Raw genomic sequence first — 20,954 nt, 5'->3', positions numbered from 1 at the left:
GGCACGGTGGCACAGGTGTTAGTACCTGTGCCTCACAATACGAAGGTCCTGGTTTCGATACTGGGCTCGGGATCTTTCTGTGTGGAGTTTGCATGTTCTCCCCGTGACTGCGTGGGCTTCCTCCCACCTCCAAAGACATGCACCTGGGGATAGGTTGATTGGCAACACTAAATGGTCCCTAGTGTGTGAATGTTGTCTATCTATCTATGATGGCCCTGCGATGAAGTGGCGACTTGTCCATGGTGTACCCCGCCTTCCGCCCGAATGCAGCTGAGATAGACTCTAACACCCCCCGCGACCCCGAAAAGGACAAGCGGTAGAAAATGGATAGATGGAGTTGTCGGGCTGATAAGAGTAGTTAACTTTATAACACCTTAACTTAAAAAAAAATAGCTCTGATAATTAGTTTTAAAAAAAAACGCTCCAATGAGGCGAGATTACCCGTGCGTACTGTAAGTAGATTAGGGTGAGCAAATCAAGCGCTTCTTTTTTTTCCCACTTCCTGTGCTTAAAGGCCTACTGAAATGCGATTTTCTTATTTAAACGGGGATAGCAGGTCCATTCTATGTGTCATACTTGATCATTTCGCGATATTGCCATATTTTTGCTGAAAGGATTTAGTAGAGAACATTGACGATAAAGTTCGCAACTTTTGGTCGCTGATAAAAAAGCCTTGCCTGTACCGGAAGTAGCAGACGAGTAGCGTGACGTCACAGGTTGTGGAGCTCCTCACATCTGCACATTGTTTACAATCCTGGCCACCAGCAGCGAGAGTGATTCGGACCGAGAAAGCGACAATTTCCCCATTAATTTGAGCGAGGATGAAAGATTCGTGGATGAGGAAAGTGAGAGTGAAGGACTAGAGGGCAGTGGGAGCGATTCAGATAGGGAAGATGCTGTGAGAGGCGGGTGGGACCTGATATTCAGCTGGGAATGACTAAAACAGTAAATAAACACAAGACATATATATATATACTCTATTAGCCACAGCACAACCAGGCTTATATTTAATTTGCCACAAATTAATCTTGCATAACAAACACCTCCTCCCTCCCGTCCATATAACCCGCCAATACAACTCAAACACCTGCACAACACACTCAATCCCACAGCCCAAAGTACCGTTCACCTCCCCAAAGTTCATACAGCACATATATTTCCACAAAGTTCCCAAAGTTACGTACGTGACATGCACATTGCGGCACGCACGTACGGGCAAGCGATCAAATGTTTGGAAGCCGCAGCTGCATGCGTACTCACGGTACCGCATCTGCGCATCCAACTCAAAGTCCTCCTGGTAAGAGTCTCTGTTGTCCCAGTTCTCCACAGGCCAATGGTAAAGCTTGACTGTCATCCTCCGGGAATGTAAACAATGAAACACCGGCTGTGTTATCCGGCACAACAGTCAGGGGGTGCATTCTACGGCGGGGGTGCGTTATCCGGCACAACACCTGCCGCAATACACCGCTTCCCACCTACAGCTTTCTTCTTTGCTGTCTCCATTGTACATTGAGCAAATTGCAAAAGATTCACCAACACAGATGTCCAGAATACTGTGGAATTTTGCGATGAAAACAGACGACTTAATAGCTGGCCACCATGCTGTCCCAAAATGTCCTCCACAATCCGTGACGTCATCATACCGAGACGTTTTCAGCAGGATATTTCGCGCGAAATTTAAAATTGCACTTTAGTAAGCTAACCCGGCATGTCTTGCAATGTTAAGATTTCATCATTGATATATAAACTATCAGACTGCATGGTCAGTAGTAGTGGGTTTCAGTAGGCCTTTAAGGTGGACAGGTAAACTCCCCCTGAGCTCCTTGTAAACAAGCATTGTGTGACTTCCTTACTGATTCGGATGAAGGCTTTTCGCCTGCTATTTACACCAAACGGTCTGCAAACAGTCCGCAAAGAGGGAAACAACATCACGCTTCAACACATCAAACCTTATCAGCCACCTGGAACTCTTGCATTGCTACAGCGGTGTTTTAAAAGCTCAGGAAGACGCCTGCTGATTAAAAAGCTGCCCCAAAGCCAGTCACAAAGGAACATGAGAGCTTAAGCAATCTGTGAATTTATCATGTAATTAATTGCGCTGGATGGCCATTTTTAAAGATACTGGCTTTTGTCAGGACAAATCTACAGGTAAAGTTTGTCAAATCAACCTTTGTTTGACTCTTACGTCCAAGTGTGCACAAACTCGGATCAAAATTTTAAAGAAAAAGTTATCGGTTATCGGAATATTGCCCATCACTGCAGTAAATAGAATTCTCAATTTGTAAATGAAAATTATTATGAAATGTAATAGTAGTTTAACAACATTTATTTTGAGAAAAGTGCAACAAAAAGCGTTTTTTTGTTTGGTTTTGTTTTTTTAAATCCAAGCCGCAACAATGACACAAATTGTAGGTTTTTAATTAGGGATATGCCAATCAATCCAGTACCAGCTGATTTTTGTGAAAAAGTATGTGATCGCCTATGACGATCACAAACGGCGAGCCCCTCTGGCTGACAGTATTTTTATTTTAGTCCCCTGGTTGACAAGCAGCTAGCAACTAATTATGTGTCTCCATACACGGTGTTGAGCCACTCGCCTAATCTAATAATAATCAACTCCATTATGGCAAATAAACTGAATTGCTTTGTATCTAAGTATCATTACCATGTATCATTATCACTGAAGGAAGAGGCTGAACATATTACGAACAGAAAAAGAGACTGAGGAACTCGTCTAAATATTGTGTTGATATTGGTAAACTATCAATAACACTCACCATCAACAAATCGAAACATTACAATAATATATGTGATCGATATCGGCTGATCTCTTTCCTGGATGATTGGAATCGGCAGCATAAAACCCTGCTTGGAACATGTCCATTTTAAATGCTTAACGTGCAGCATCACCAGCCGGCACACTGCTTTTGTCTTATTTACTTGTCTCTGTTAATTTACGTATTTTCAAGCTCTGACTTCTCCTTGGCACTTTCACTAGTCATGTCTCCCGCTCATGACTGTGTATGTCTCTGTAATGTACTAAAAAATAATCTGATTACGACTGCATGTACCATTACAACTACTGGTATCCAGTTAAAATGTCTCCCTCACTTAATGAAGATGGAATTTAATACCTTAAGACGGCTGCTGCTCTATTCAGCCCGTGCACCAGGGATATCAATCTTTCCACCAATAATTGGATCTTTTTATGTAAGACAATTTGTGCAGCTGCATTCCTCATTAGCCATAACTCTCTTTTGTGGTTAGCTAGGCTCCTCTTTTAGAGCTATCCCAAGCCATTCATCAGGTCTGTGTCAGCAAATCGCTGAACTTTTACTGAGATTCGTGCACCGTTACACTTCATTCATTAATGATTTCAGTTTCGGTTTCTAAAACAGTAGCGTAGTACTTGCATGACAGCAGAGGCGTGCATTTGAATGAATAATTGCACAGCATCTCCTCCACTTTCTTTTTATTTATTCCAGAGATCACATTTCCAGCTGCAGGCTGCCGAGCTAAATATAAACCCAATCGCTCGGATGATTCCCATATCGTGAGATTGCCTTTTCCCCCCGCAGAGAACGGAAACAAACGGCGCTTCCCACATCACTGCATGCATTTTTGCCTTGAAAATCTCTCACGACCTTGCCGCACGCATCAGACGTGTCTAATCCCTCAGAAGCTGTCCGGCAAAGTCATTGACCGAGGAATCTTGATGTTCATGTGACTACCCGGTCTTGAAGTGGACATTATGTTTGGCAGCGTATTTGCAGCTTTGATAACTAATTTGTAACTAATTGCTTTAAAAAGGATCATTGTCAGTATTGGTATTAATATTAGTTCAGTCTTTTGATAAGCCACCAGTCCTCCCACAGTGCATCGTCTCTCTTGCCTAATAATGTTAATTTATAAACATGGCTTTCAAAAATTGCATTATTTATTGACAAGATAAGCGCAGATTAATCACACAATTTATTTTGACCATACATGCTCTACCTTAACAGCGGATGGTTACAATGAAAAATGCTACAAGTGTATGGACAAGCAGTGGACAACAAACAACGCTGGTGAAGTATACACGCGGCAATGTTGTCAACAAAAGTACAACAGAAGTTAAGCAACGCTTTATTAGCAACTGTGATGAATCCAAATTCAAAAGTGTGATTAATCTGATTTTTTGAAAAATAATTCACGAAGCTCTATTTAAAATTGATTTTTTTTGCCATGTTTCCTACTATAAAACATCTTGACACAACCTTGCCGTTCTTATTACTGCATTTTTAACGTTTGGTCATGTGACTTTGTTTTTTCAACCGAGAGATTGTTGCGCAGCTGATAAAAAGGCAGTAGCTCACATTTCAGCTTTTTGAAATCTAAACACTCGTAGCAAACGTGTTTAAAGGGGAACATTATCACAATTTCAGAATGGTTAAAACCATTAAAAATCAGTTCCCAGTGGCTTATTATATTTTTCACAGTTTTTTTCAAAATTTTACCCATCACGCAATATCCCTAAAAAAAGCTTCAAAGTGCCTGATTTTAACCACCGTTATAAACACCCGTCCATTTTCCTGTGTCGTCACATAGTGAAGCCAACACAAACAAACATGGCGGAAAGAACAGCAAGCTATAGCGACATTAGCTCGGATTCAGACTCGGATTTCAGCGGCTTAAGCGATTCAACAGATTACGAATGTATTGAAACGGATGGTTGTAGTGTGGAGGCAGGTAGCGAAAACGAAATTGAAGAAGAAACTGAAGCTATTGAGCCATATCGGTTTGAACCGTATGCAAGCGAAACCGACACGACAGCCAGCGACACGGGAGAAAGCGAGGACGAATTCGGCGATCGCCTTCTAACCAACGATTGGTATGTGTTTGTTTGGCATTAAAGGAAACTAACAACTATGAACTAGGTTTACAGCATATGAAATACATTTGGCAACAACATGCACTTTGAGAGTGCAGACAGCCCAATTTTCATCAATTAGTAAATTCTGTAGACATACCCTCATCCGCGCTCTTTTCCTGAAAGCTGATCTGTCCAGTTTTGGAGTTGATGTCAGCAGGCCAGGGAAGCTAGGGTCAATATTCTTCTCTTGATCATCTTGGGACGGTGTGAGCCAAGACATCCAGGGGGTTTAGCTCGCTCGTCTGCGGGAACAAACTGCCGCCATTGCTTGCCGTGCTACCGAGATCCTTTGTCCCTGAATTGCTCACACACTCCGGCAGATTCAATGGGGATCTGGCGGCAGATTTCTTTGACTTTATCGTTGGAAATGCATCTGCTTTGAGTGTCGCAGGATATCCACACATTCTTGCCATCTCTGTCGTAGCATAGCTTTCGTCGGTAAAGTGTGCGGAACAAACGCCCAATTTCTTGCCACTTTCGCATCTTTGGGCCACTGGTGCAATTTGAATTCGTCCCTGTTCGTGTTGTTATACCCTCCGACAACACACCGACGAGGCATGATGTCTCCAAGGTAAGGAAAACAGTCGAAAAAACGGAAAATAACAGAGCTGATTTGACTCGGTGTTTGAGAAAATGGCCGATTGCTTCCCGATGTGACGTCATCGCTCCGAGAGCAAATAATAGAAAGGCGTTTAATTTGCCAAAATTCACCCATTTAGAGTTCGGAAATCGGTTAAAAATATATATGGTCTTTTTTCTGCAACATCGAGGTATATATTGACGCTTACATAGGTCTGGTGATAATGTTCCCCTTTAAGAAATACAAATAATATCAAGATAATAATTAAATGGGAAATAATAACCGTTAAAAGCATATCAAACAAACCTTTAACAAAGTGTTCACTGCAAACTCATGCATTATTCGACTGCTCCCTGGGACTGCAGTGGGTGCTGATTTTCTCGTCGTCGCTTCCACAAATCTTGCACTTTTTCGCTCTTCTTGATAACCTCTGGAGGAACTCGGAAGAAACGTTTATCCTTTCTGCGATTTGAACGGTTCGTAGAGCTGAAGACAACACAATTATAGGACATTTCTTCTTCGAGAAAGGCTAAATAGCGCCTAGTACCTCTTGAAAACAAAGCTAGCTTGACCACCACCAGTATTCATTAGGCGGGATACCAGCCGGACGTGACGTCAGTAACATCTCAGCAATAGCTGGCGGCACAAGGTAGTAACACGATTATTGTCTTTCCTGCAGTCAAGCATGGTGGTCTGAGGATGCATGAGTGCTGCCTGGCATTAGAGAGCTTTGGTTCACTGTGGGGAAACATTCATTCCAACATGTACTGTGACTATGTTAAGCAGAAACTGGACCTAATGGCAGTTTCAAGCCTGATAACGAGCCCAAACACACCTCCAACATTTGCTGAGAAAGGTGAAAGTGATGGTGCATTATGTAAGAATGTCTCCTCCAGACCTTAACCCATTGGAGTACCTGTGAGACGTTCTCAAGCAGAAGGAAGGAAGTTGGTGTTGAGCTATTTACACTTTGGCCATGTTCACCTTGAGGTGTACTGACTGTACTGACTATATAGACAAAAAAGGCAGTGTGTTGACTTATTTTCAGTGGATAATAAATCTACAAGCTGTACATTGACTAATCTATAGTATATTCAAGTTTCATTTCAACATTATTGCCCCTTGAGAAGGACCGTTACATTATATCGTTACTGAAATAAAAGAGGGGTGTACAGTACTCACTAAAGGGTAGGAATGATACTCGAAACCGGTTTTCCCGGTTGTTCGATAAGAAAAGAACCGAGTCCTCGGACTCGAATCCCTTTTTGAGAACCGGTACCCGTTATTGAGACCACTATAGTAAAGAAAAATAATTGGTTCTTTATTCGAATCCCGTCCCGACCAGAAATGCACCTTGAGACATCACAAGAAATTACGTCACGTAGCTCAGTCATTAGGCGCAGAATGGGAAAGCAGGAAAAACAATGGACCGGAAAAAGCGCTCCAAGGTGTAATAAAGTTCAAAACAAAAGGTATAATCCTATTAATAACTGTACTGAGAGATTTGAGCAGGGTACAAACACATGACGAACACTTTTACGACCAACCGGAAACATAGCAACCAGGCTAGCAACGCACCTCCTTTACGGCAGCTGTCGCAACGTTCTTAAAGCAACCGCAGCACATACATATATGACATGATCTCCCTTTTTTAACTTTTGTTTTTCTTTCCTTGTAAACAAAACAAAATCACACTGTATATGTGTTGTCTGTCTAATTATAAATAATGCAGACAAGGCGTGTTGGCTGAGTTCTTGACATTTACTTTCACAGCGTGCTCATAACCTCATTCATAGCTGCCGGCTGGCGACATGCAACAACACTTTTCGGGGCTACCGCGCATGCTCGTCACTCCCGTTGCATGCTGGGTAGTGTAGTTGTTATATTCCCTAGCTCATAACATCACATCTTTCCCCCTATAAAGAAATAATGTTAACTCAATAAAGTGTATTTCTTTTTTTTTAGCTTTAACTTTTCATTTTTTAGCATTGTAACCACATTTGCAAACAACTTTTCTCTTCATAGAATGTTCTTTCAATAAAGAAATAAAGTGCAAAAATGTCAAAGCATCATAACAAACAGTTATGTCAAATAGCAGAAGAAGTGCACTTTTTGGAGAGCTGTATTATTTTAAGTTTTGTGCCCAAGGGACTGATTTTATTTAACACTATATTATTATTTATACACCTATAGTGATCACAGAGACAGGTTGTTTTTGTGTTACTGTATATATTTGTTTTTCTGAAAAATCACACTTAATATACTTTGGGTAACAACAGTCAATATTTATTTATTTTATTTTATTTTTTTAGGGGGGTAGCAGTCAATATTTATTTATTTATTAGATTTAATTTTTTTCTTATATAATAAAAGTGAACTTTTGTTAAACCAAATATTGTGTGGTTTTTTTCCATATACAACAACCTATCTGGACTTGATAAGAGAATCGATAAGGAATCGGTTCGATAAGAGGATTCGATAATAGGCTCGAACTTGATAATTTCTTATCAAACATCATTCCTACTAAAGGGACACTTTAATATTGACCAATATGCTGACACACATCTCTGAGTTCAAACCCCCGGCCGAGTCATACCAAAGACTATAAAAATGGGACCCATTACCTCCTTGCTTGGCACTCAGCATCAAGGGTTGGAATTGGGGGTTAAATCACCAAATGATTTCCGGGCGCGGCCACCGCTGCTGCTCACTGCTCCCCTGTGGGGATGGGTCAAATGCAGAGGATAATTTAATCGCACCTAGTATGTGTGTGACAATCATTGGCACTTTAACTTGAACTTTATTTCCTCCACAGGGGGACTCCATGAAAGATGACAGAGGAGGTGATTGTTGTAGCCAAGTGGGACTACACGGCCCAGCAGGACCAGGAACTTGACATACGTAAAAACGAGCGTCTCTACCTGCTAGACGACTCTAAAACTTGGTGGCGCGTCCGCAACACGGCCAACCAAACCGGCTACGTGCCGTCCAACTACGTGGAGCGCAAGAACAGCCTGAAGAAAGGCTCGCTAGTGAAGAACATCAAGGACACGCTAGGTAAAGTTAGTTTTTTCTCTCCTACTTTTCATGTCGCTCACTTAATATTCTGCCCTTGGCTTTGCGCTGTGCGGGGAATTTGCAAAGTTACCTGTTGCTGTCAGCTGTCCTCGATATGGCATCACTTGAATATTTTGCTCAATGAATGGAGACATGGCTGACAACTGTCTCTATAGCTTGAATGGATACATCCACACTGCATGCATATATTCTCATAAAAAGGGGAGGGGGTCTATCCCAGCTGCATTCGGGCGGAAAGCGGGGTACACCCTGGGCATTTAAAGATGATAAAAAAAACGCTTGGAAGATGCAGCTAATGGGAATCATCGTTTTAGCCTTCAAAACCTTCCATCAACGTTTTGTACACATATTGCAAGTATATACATACCGTATTTTTCGGAGTATAAGTCGCTCCGGAGTATAAGTTGTACCGGCCGAAAATGCATAATAAAGAAGGAAAAAAACATATATAAGTCGCACTGGAGTATAAGTCGCATTTTTTGGGGACATTTTTTTAGAATAGACATTTGAAAGGCAATTTAAAATAAATAAAGAATAGTGAACAACAGGCTGAATAAGTGTACGTTATATAAGGCATAAATAACCAACTGAGAACATGCCTGGTATGTTAACGTAACATATTATGGTAAGAGTCATTCAAATAACTATAACATATATAACATGCTATACGTTTACCAAACAATCTGTCACTCCTAATCGCTAAATCCCATGAAATCTTATACGTCTAGTCTCTTACGTGAATGAGCTAAATAATAGTATTTGATATTTTACGGTAATGTGTTAATAATTTCACCCATAAATCGCTCCTGAGTATAAGTCGCACCCCCGGCCAAACTATGGAAAAAAACTGCGACTTATAGTCCGAAAAATACGATATATATATATATATATATATATATATATATATATATATATATATATATAAAATGTAGTAACAGACACGTTCATAACAATATGTAATATGTACAATATTTACCGTATTTTGATCATTTTAATCATTGCCGGAACTAATTCCATGGTGCATTTATTTCCATTTCCATAGCAGTGCACTTCCGACTTCTGGCAACAACTGTGTGTCCTACTTCCGGAAACAAAGGCGTTTGTGTCTTCTAATCATGGCAGATTCGGTAACAAACAAGTGAGGATTCACAACCTTATCTTTGTGAATCAGAATATATGGAGGATGAATTGCTGCTTATAGAAGCGAGCACGAAGGAAGGGTGAGACGTTGGAGCAGACGGAAGCCGAGAGAGTGAGGTGAAAGTGGCTTTAAGCTGCAAAATGTGGAATTTGAAGCCATGCTATTTTGACGTAAATGGAGTGCTTACCCAAATAAACCGGAAAAAATGGCTGGACCAAACGGACCACTGTCCCATCGAGTGAGTCACACTTTATATTGATCATTAAACACGCAGCATGTCATGCGTGTTTGGCTAGCTGTGTACAAACAAAAGATGAAATGTGGACTAATACTTAAAAAATACTATAATATGATTGTTCATGTTTCTCAGTCAGTAAGATTGGTGTCTTATTGAATTGTGTTTTGCATTACAAACTCAAACGCGATTTGTGCAAAACGTAAAAGCAAGCTTATCTCTTGCTGTAGTTGGCTTTTAAGGCTAATACTGTGGCACACCGAGAAAAAAAAGAGTTCCTCAGTGTTCGCTCTTACAATAACAATGTCGCTACAGCTTGGTTATTATACAGGTTACAGAATGTGAATGAAGTATTGGTAACGGTTTTTCAACGCATTTTTAAATTGATTTAGAGGTAGAATGATTGCTCCCATTAGTTGCATTGCTCGTCACCAAGAACGAACCGATTTTTACATGTTGGAATGCTAAAAAAAAAAAAAAAAAAAAAAAAAAAAGGGTCTTCTTGTCTCTCATAATGATTGTGAACGATAGGCAAAATTAAAAAAAAAGTGCAGTTCACTTTTAACAGGGTTCCTTTTCTAAGTTTCTCCTCTGTAGTTTATGTCTATTGTATATTTCCATCCATATTGGGTGAAGTAATACTGAAAAGCTCCTAACAGATAAATGTAAGTGGGCATTTAATCTTTGATGCATAAACCATATGTTTCGGGTTATAGAGCACACCGGTACATAAGCCGCACCCACTACATTTTAAAAGGAAATCATATTTTTTATATATTAGCCGCACCAGATTATAAACTGCAGATATATCCATCCATCCATCCATTTTCTTCCACTTATAATAATCCGATATATACGCTGTAAAGTTAGTTATTTACACATAGTTAGTTATTTACACAAAAATAATTTGTAAATGTTTATTTTATACCTAAATTGATTTCAAACGGTGTCTGTAACAAGGCAGTAAAACGACTGATCAAACACGTTAGTCATTGTAGCATCGTAGCTGCAGAGGCTAGCTCTCCAATCAGCTAAACAGACTCAATAACTCCACAGTGACATTTTGGTGAATTTACTGAATAATTTGTTAAACTAAAACAATACCAAAAGAAGGCCATTTTATGTTAATAATACTAACACAGACACCCGTAGACGTGTTAGCATATTAGCTAGCTTCATTACATTACGATAGCACGGACATATTTGCATGAAAACACTCCTACAGACATCACCCATGGGCCGGTTTAGTAAGTATGAATTATTTTAGTCAAATTGTGAAACTTAAAAACGTTGCTTTAATGGCTGAATAAAGAATCCTTTCGAGCAAAATGGATGGTTTTACTTTCTGTTAAGGGCAAAACAGGAAGTACATTTTCAACTCGCAGCACCTGCACTGAGCGAACTCGTCCAAAAGATGGCGCCATAGCACAAGCAATAACACCATTTCAGTCCTCTGCTTGGGTTTAATAAAAACTATTGAATACAAAACATTACGGCAATGAGCAAAAAACATTTCCAAAATCCAGCCGCACCGTTTTAAAAGGCACAGGGTTCAAAGTGTAGGAAAAAAGTAGCGGCTTATGGTCCGGAATTTATGGGACATAGTTATTAACTAAATACGTAAAGGTGGGAATATATTATACTTTTTGTTTTTGCTTGATGACTAATTGCTGGTAAGCAGAAAACCTCACACAGTGGTTTTCATAAAAGTATTTTGCATAATAGAAGCAGATGAAGAAAACAGTGTGTCACTAATTGAACCTTGTGGGACTTCAAAGATCATTTAGAAAGAGATGATTTGTTTGCTTTCACTCGTGTAAAACGAAAACGTATTACTTTTTTGTCACTTCCATACGGATACGCTCATTCTTTTAATAGTAGCTAAGCTGCCTGTTTGGTTAGAGCAGGGGTCGGCAACCTTTACAGACAAAAGAGGCATTTTGCCCCCTCTACCCTGTGAGGAAAAATAGACTGGAGCCGCAAAACAGACTGCTACAAAGCTGAAAAAGTTTTTAAAACCTTTAAAACTTTAATCTTACAGGCAAAGGAATCTATGTACCGTATTTTTCGGATTATAAATCGCTCCGGAGTATACGTCGCATCGGCCAAAAAGGCATAATAAAGAAGGAAAAAAACATATATACATCGCACTGGAGTATAAGTCGCATTTTTGGGGGAAATTTATTTGATAAAATTCAACACCAAGAATAGACATTTGAAAGGAAATTTAAAATAAATAAAGAATAGTGAACAACAGGCTGAATAAGTGTACGTTATATGAGGCATAAATAACCAACTGAGAACGTGCCTGGTATGTTAACGTAACATGTTATGGTAAGAGTCATTCAAATAACGATAACATATAGAACATGCTATACGTTTACCAAACAATCTGTCACTCCTGATCGCTAAATCCCATGAAATCTTCTTCCTCGTTGTCGCTCCTGGTATGCGCCGCTAGCGTCCTTTCTTTCTGCTGCTCGATCGCCGATTTCTGCTGCATATTTCACTACGTCCAGCTTGTAATCTGCAGTATATGATTTCCTTTTCTGTGCCATTTTTGTTCAGCCCTTCTCAGTTTTTATAAGTTACCGCCAATGTTGAAATGATCCATTTTAATAGCTACGGCAGTAGCATATAGCAGTTAGCATCCCATGACCCACAATGCACTTCTGCCATGACCCTCCCCCGCCGAATTCTTATTGGTTGACGTGTGTGTGACGATTGCTGACATTTGCTTCGTCTCTTCCGTGAATTAGATAAATAATATTATTTGATATTTTACGGTAATGTGTTAATAATTGCACACGTAAGTCGCTCCGGAGTATATGTTGCACCCACGGCCAAACTATGAAAAAAACTGCGATTTATAATCCGAAAAATACGATAGTAGGGCTTCACAATTAATTGAAGTTTAATCGTGATCACGATTTTAGTCGCTACGATTAAATGAGCGCGATGGCCGGCGATATTAACATTTAATAAGCAGGCTCTGCTGCATATCAATTCAAGTACTTTCACAAGCAACAGTCAGTCAGCCAACCACCAGGTGGTGACTGAAAAACAGTGGACTCATGTGAGAGACTGAGTGTAAGAGTGAGTGACAGTTGATCAGCCGCCTTTAGCTCGCGTAGAGTGACCCACATTTTAAGCCTGGAACACGCCCGCACCCCTCATCAATCTCTAGGCATCCTCCCGCTCATTCCCGCCAACCCAGAAATCATCCCATGTGCATAAACCAACAAACCCCACAACAAGTCGCAAGGCAAAGCTTTTTAGTTGGCTCTTTGTCTTTTGTAAATGTTATTTTACAACTGATTCATTATTTTTTGTTAAGTTTCATTTTGAAATGAAACCCCAGTTCACATACTGTTTGTTCAAAATAGAAAGGGCAATAAGACTATGTTTTACATAACATAGTAAATAATCATGATTTCAATATTGATGAAAATAATCGTGATTATCATTTCGGCCATAATCGTGCAGCCCTACTATGTAGAAATAAACTGTTTTTTTCTAAAATGTTCTTTATTAGGATGTATTCATGGTTAGTTTACTACAAGTGGTGCACACTAGGGATGTCCCTATCCAGGTTGAAAAGGGTTTTAGTACTCTTGATTAGGGATGTCCCGATCCAGGTTTTTGCACTTCCGATCCGATACCGATATTGTTTTTGCATTTCCGATCCGATACCGATACTGACCGATACCGATACTGACCGATAATGGCCTATCCGAGCATGTATTAAAGTTTAAAGTTATTTAGCCTACTTAGTTGTCAGAATCATGTTGAAAAGGGTTTTAGTACTCTTGATAACAACTAGCCAGCTCAATTAGGGGAGTTTGAATAATACACAATGGTAACAAGAAACTGACCTGTTTATTCAAGGATAAACACAAAATAGACAAAATTATACATGACAAACAGAAATGGCATCATTGAAACTAGGGCTGGGCGATATGGCCTTTTTTTAATATTGCGATATTTTAAGGCCATATTCCGATACGCCTTGAATGAACACTTGATGCATATAATCACATCAGTATGATGATTCTATGTGTTTTGATTGATTGATTGAGACTTTTATTAGTAGGTTGCACAGTGAAGTACATATTCCGTACAATTGACCACTAAATGGTAACACCCGAATAAGTTTTTCCAGGGGTCCACTTAAATTGATTCATGATACAGATATATACTATCAGATATATACTATCATCATAATACAGTCATCACACAAGATAATCACATTGAATTATTTACATTATTTATAATCCAGGGTGTGGAGGGGGGCGCCGGATGTAAGTGTCAAAAAGACAACTAAAAGAGTTTGATATGAGAATAAATCTAAAGTTAAAATATAGGGTAGAAATGCACCCATTTGCAGGAAATGTAGTCTTGATTTTCAAAATGTTCTTTCAAGGCTTGCATGTCTACATTAAAACTTTCTTCTTCATACTGCATTAATATATGCTACTTTTAAACTTTCATGCAGAGAGGGAAATCACAACTAAAAAAAATCACTATTTTTTTCATATGGTGTTGACGTGGAAATGTTTGCCTCGGCGATGGTGTGGACGTGTGGCACCGAATGGAGATAAGCCTCTCGACAGACCTTACAATATTTGAACAATGATGACGAAAACTGTTTTCTCTGTCGTGTCCATGTGTCGAAAATTGTTATGCGCTTATTTTTTTATTTGATTTTGTGCGTGGCATAGATTTGCCGTGCGCAGAGGACGCTTAAAGCAGGCGCGCACCTGAGCGGCTGCGCTAGCATCACAGCTAACGTTAGCCATGCTGCTACCTTGCTCTCTGCTGGGAGAGGGCGTATACGTATGTGACGTATGACGTGACAGTATGTGACGTGTGTAAGAAGGGTGAGACACAGGAAAGTGAGAGGGAGACACAGGAAAGAGTGAGAAGAGCCTGTCGTGTAATGCCAGCAGCTAAAAGCAACTGCGTGAGAATCCACAGACCTGTGGATGTGTTGAAGGTGTGCTGGAAAATGCGGAACGGAAATTAGGGAGCAGCAGAAAAGTGGAATGTATTATTTAAATCGGTGCGTTGGAAAACACGGACCGGAGTTTTTTTTTAACTGGATCTGGATCGGCATTTTCCCATGCCTTGCCGATACGCATTTTTTTGCAAATATCGGCGGCCGATCCGATCCAAATATCGGATCGGGACATCCCTAGTGCACACATAGTGTAAAAAGCCAACGTCTCTTTCATGCAGATGGATCATTTCATGTCTCACACACACACACACACACACACACACACACACACACACACACACACACACACACACACACACACACACACACACACACCGGGTGCCGCCCCCAATTCACGGCCTCACAGACAGTCGGTAAAAAGAAAAAAAGAAGAGGCACAATGATAAGGTTGGTTGCAGAGCCTTCGCTGGAAACAACATGAGGTCCAATCTGCTGTGTTTAGAACAAACACCAATGTTCAATGAGAGCTTACATTTTAAGTTTGCTGTTACATAAGATGGTGTGTTTTTGTTTGGCACCATCAAGTGATGTGTGAAAACAAACCCTGTTATTTCTCATTAAAAAGTGAACAGATCCCAACGCTTAACTGGCAGTTTCCACAAAGTACGCAAAATTTAGAAAGGCGCTCCGACCCAGTTTGTGCTACAGCTTAATGCTTTTGAATACTCTCTCTCTCTCTTATATACATATATATCTGTGTGTATATATATACAGTATATATATATGTGTATGTATATATATATATATATATATACATATATACAGTATATATATATATATATATATATATATACATACATATACATACGTATATGTATACATATATGGTGCCCATAGTTTTTCAGGATGAGTGCATGAATTAATGAGTAATCAGGCAGGAAAAAAAACATCTTATTTGCCAGTCATTGCATTAGTCACCCCTCCCCGCCCTGTGGCTTCAAGTGTCCCAGCATGGCACAGCCTGTCACTGTCCTCCTCCTTCCATCCTCCCCCACTTAACGTCACCCACACTGTCCCCACATCAATCCAATGCTCTTCAGATTCTATCACTGTAGTTGTTTTTTTTTCAATGATCTGTAGATTGATTAGGCAAGAAAGCATCCGTCTAATGGATGTGGCGGAAAGATTAATGACTCCACTGTCCCAGATTCTTACATTATCGACTGCCACATTATGGCCTCGTTCCATTTCACTGCCAGGAAGGCGTCATATGTTAAAAGCCTTACGTGCTTATCCTGTGGGCTGAGAACATTTTCTTGATGAGGTGACGAGCTAGAGGTGAGGTCAGGGGCTAATGGAAGCAAATCACACGCTGGAGTAGACAATCTCAATTGGTTAAGAGAGCGTATACTTTTTTTTATTGCAAAATGTATCATTTTGTACTTTGACAAAATGTACCGATACTTTTATCAGCTATTAGGTACTTAAAGTAGGGATGAACTGTCTAATTGCTTTCAGTTGGAAGTGGGCTTCTTTGTGCTGAAACCATGAGCATGGGATGTTCTGCCAATAGTTGGTCAACTTGATCGTCGCCGACATTAGCCGTGTCGTAAGTGTCGCTGTTGACGTTCAATATCGCTCAGGTCAAAAACTCACCAATGTGGAGATTTAGTATTAATGAGGCAAAGATGAAGTGCATCATTATTTTTACTCTCCAACTAACATGAAAAACAGGCACGTAAACAATGCATGGAAACGGAATTCCCGCTTGGTGAATAGTTTCTCACAGTACGGTATAGACTGTATATTATGGGGTCTCCAAAAAACTGATTCACACAAAAATCACGATTTTTAGTTATTCCAATTTTAAACTGATTCATAATTTTGGAGAATCGATTAAAAAAAAATATATATATATATATATACTGTATGTATATATGTGTATATCTATTTACAGTCATGGTCAAAAGTTTACACACACTTGTAAAGAACATAATGTCATGGCTGTCTTGAGTTTACAATAATTTCTCCAACTCTTATTTTTTTGTGATAGAGTGATTGGAGAACATACTTGTTGGTCACAAAAAACATTCATGAAGTTTGGTTCTTTTATGAATTTATTATGGTTCTACTGAAAATGTGAGCAAATCTGCTGGGTCAAAAGTATACATACAGCAATGTTAATATTTGGTTAAATGTCCTTTTGGTAAGTTTCACTGCAATAAGACGCTTTTAGTAACCATCCACAAGCTTCTGGCAAGCTTCTGGTTGAATCTTTGACCACTCCTCCTGACAAAATTGGTGCAGTTCAGCTAAATGTGTTGGTTTTCTGACATGGACTTGTTTCTTCAGCATTGTCTACGTGTTCTCAATGGGGTTTAAGTCAGGACTTTGGGAAGGCCATTCTAAAACCTTAATTCTAGCCTGATTTAGCCATTCCTTTACCACTTTTGACGTGTGTTTGGGGTCATTGTCCTGTTGGAACACCCAACTGCGCCCAAGACCCAACCTCCGGGCTGATGATTTCAGGTTGTCCTGAAGAATTTGGAGGCAATCCTCCTTTTTAATTGTCCCATTAACTCTCTGTAAAGCACCAGTTCCATTGGCAGCAAAACCGGTCCAGGGCATAATACTACCACCACCATGCTTGACGGTAAACCTATTGCTGGTACTGTGGCCAAACAGCTCTATTTTTGTTTCATCTGACCACAGAACTTTCTTCCAGAATGTCTTACTTTGTCCATGTGATCAGCAGCAAATTGTAGACAAGCCTTAAGGTGTCGCTTCTGGGGCATGGGCTTCCTTCTTGCATGGTAGCCTCTGTGTCCACGGCGATGCAAAACACGCTTGACTGTGGACACTGACACCTGTGTTCCAGCAGCTTCCAATTCATTGCAGACCTGCTTTTTGGTGGTTCTCGGTTGACTCTTGATCATCCTGACCAATTTTCTCTCAGCAGCAGGTGATATCTTGCGTTTTCTTCCTGATCGTGGCAGTGACAAAACTGTGCCATGCACTTTTTACTTACAAACAATTGTTTGCACAGTTGCTCTTGGGACCTTAAGCTGCTTTGAAATGGCTCCAAGTGACTTTCCTGACTTGTTCAAGTCAATGATTCGTTTTTTCAGATCTGTGCTGAGTTCCTTTGACTTTCCCATTGCCGCGTTTGTAACCGAGTCTAATGACTGCATAACATGAGCCCTATTTAAATGGGCTCAGAGAAGTCAAAAGGTGTCGTCAATCATAATCACTCACATGAAGTTAAGAGGCCATGCCATGAAGCTAATTTGATTTTTCTACATCTTCAAAATTGATAATGTATGTTGCTGTATGTATACTTTTGACCCAGCAGATTTGGTCACATTTTCAGTAGACCCATAATAAAGCTAATATAATTGGAATAATTAAATATTGGGATTTGTATGTGAATATACTTTTTGGATTAAAAACTAAAGTTATTATTGATATCAATATTATTACTGATAAAGTAATGTGGCTTTTGTTAATTTTTGGTTTTCTTTTATTTCAGTATTGTATTTAACAAGTATTGTATTTTTGTCTTCGCGATTGCTTTGTAAATTTTTATCCAAAGTTTTGTAACGCTTGGTTGGGGTTGCTCTGTTTTTTTATAGTTTGATTAACATTCTGTGATTTTTGTAAATAAAATTGGCCTATTGGCCAAAGGCCAAGAGGAGCTTTCGGAACTTGTAATCTGTTTTGAAAAGTTTTTTTTAATTATAATTTATATAGAAAATAATATATTGTGAGAATCGTATTGAATAGAGATTCGATTCTGAATGGAACTGTCACCCCAAGAATCGGAATCGAATTAAATCAAATCGTGAGGTGCCCAAAGAGTCTCACTTGTAATATCTATTGTGATCATTACAACATTATACAATACAATCAGACAAATACTGCTCTGTAATACATATACGACTAAATTCAGGCGAAAAATACTGAACAATTGCTTTAAAAAAGATGACAAAAAAAACGTGACAGTGAAGCCACAAAATTTGAAGAGCGATGTGGCGAGGGACGACTATACTGCTTTCATTTGGAATTTATTAACAACAATACATCAGGAGGTTACCTACAGCCACCACAGCTATTCATGCCAATGCTTTTTATAACCCAGTGCTGATTAGAGATCTACTTTTGTAGACCACGCAACTGGAGGAGACTCAAACGGCGGCGTTAACTGTAGCATTTACAGTGTTAATTAATCATTGCAAATGATGTTTGTTGATTGATTGCATCCTGACAAAACAAAGTGCACTACCTGGCTTCAACCAGCAGAGGCGCTGGTAATTTACTCTGTTTGATGTCTCAGAAGTACGCTAGTTCTGCACATGCGGGAAATAACCTGTGATCAATCATGATTAATCAAAATTCAAGTGTGATGCATCTGATTTAAAAAAAATATATTATTTGACAGCACTATACTGTACATCACTTCACAATATTATGACGCAATTGCAGATGTATTTAATTATATTTTTTTATGTACAATTTGATAACTTGCTTTGAAATCCTAAGTAAGGGTGACAAGCAGATATTTGTTTTTAACTTTACAAAAGTATTTTTGTAATACAATATATATATAATATAATATTTGACATGATCAGGTAATACTAAAGTTTTGAAAATATGCATTTTTTTCCTGTCAAAATTAAAAGAACCAATCAGGCATGTGATTTTTCCGTCTAAAGTCAGAATTCCGTCTTTTTTAATCTCGGGAAAAAAAATAAAATTATCTCCCGTTTTTCCGGGGTTTTTTTCGACCCTAAATCAAGATTCGAGACGTAGTTTATATTACGCCGTAGTTGATTGGTCGATATGTTCCTTGTGACCAATCAGGACATCTGTTATGAATGATGACGTTAATAACGTCATCATTCATAATGGTTATTACCGCCATTTTCCATATGTAAACGATGTCGGTTCTCAAGAGAAAGGACGCTTTACGAGTAAAAGAAATTGATAAGCATGTCAAAAACAAGTTTCGATGGGACTGGATGGAAAGGGAAATCACTGATACTGTTGGGAAGAAGGAAGTTACGACTTTTTTCGGTGATTTTATTCGGAAAATTGATCGTCCCGGAAAGGTTTTGTGCACGTGGTGTCATGATAATATTGACTATGGATCACGAGGTTTCAAGGCTTTGGAAGTACATGCGAAACGCCAAAAACATATGAAACAACTTGAAGCAAGGTATGTTCTATTAATGATGTTTTCATGTCTTTAAACACTAAAATATTTTCTTCAAATGGTGCTGTCTTTGTTAATTTTAGCATGTTAAATTGGTGAAAAACCAGGAGCTTCGGACCTGGCTGGGGGCCTTCGTCCCCCAGACCCCCGGAAATTTTTTCAGTCTTTTTCATTGTGGTCAAATCACATGCCAGACCAATGCATTTAGTAACACAATGAACTAACACACTTTCGCTGATGATGCGGTGTGTGTGATGATCTGGCCCCCAGTCCTTGGGTTTGACACCTGCGTGCGACAGTATATATTCTGCCATTCCTTTGGCTTTTAGGGCCCAAAACAACCTAGTGGGATTTCTAGTGACTCGCTTCCTGCTGAATTGAAGTCATCCATGGGATGACGAGTGAATGCGCTCGCCTCTAGTGTGCCCCTGTAGCACTTCTTCCTTGTGGTGGAAGTGAGTGACAGTGTGTGTACGTGCATTTAAATGACACTACACACCTTCAGGGACCACTTGGTTGTAAGTAACCTTTGTTTATCACGCACAGGCACAGATGTATAAAACCTCCCTGTCTATCTCTCTCTCTCTCTCTCACACACACACACACACACACACACACACACACACACACACACACACACACACACACACACACACACACACACACACACGGATATGAAACATGTAGGATGCACCACGTTATCCATAAACATGATCTGCTTGGCCATTCCCATCTCATCCTTCCTCATTGTCAGCTGTGAGCAAGTAACAGCTGCCAAGGGACCCCCCCGCCCCCATCACCCTCGTCCCTTCTTTCCCCCCCCCCATATCCCTCTG

The 20,954-nt window shown here is 39.7% G+C and overlaps 1 protein-coding gene across 1 annotated transcript in view; it reads left to right on the top strand.

Annotated features, from left to right (window-relative positions):
- The window catches only part of nck2a (NCK adaptor protein 2a), a 71,950-nt gene that overhangs the window by 29,927 nt on the left and 21,069 nt on the right, over positions 1–20,954 (top strand). The window contains exon 2 of the mRNA XM_061971046.1: positions 8,308–8,549. Coding sequence (XP_061827030.1) covers positions 8,324–8,549 — 226 coding nt within the window. The 5' untranslated portion in view covers positions 8,308–8,323. The remainder of the gene's footprint in view (positions 1–8,307; positions 8,550–20,954) is intronic.

Source organism: Nerophis lumbriciformis, linkage group LG13, assembly GCF_033978685.3.
Source record: "Nerophis lumbriciformis linkage group LG13, RoL_Nlum_v2.1, whole genome shotgun sequence".
NCBI classification, from domain to species: Eukaryota; Metazoa; Chordata; class Actinopteri; order Syngnathiformes; family Syngnathidae; genus Nerophis; species Nerophis lumbriciformis.
This window is presented reverse-complemented; position numbering and strand designations above follow the sequence as displayed.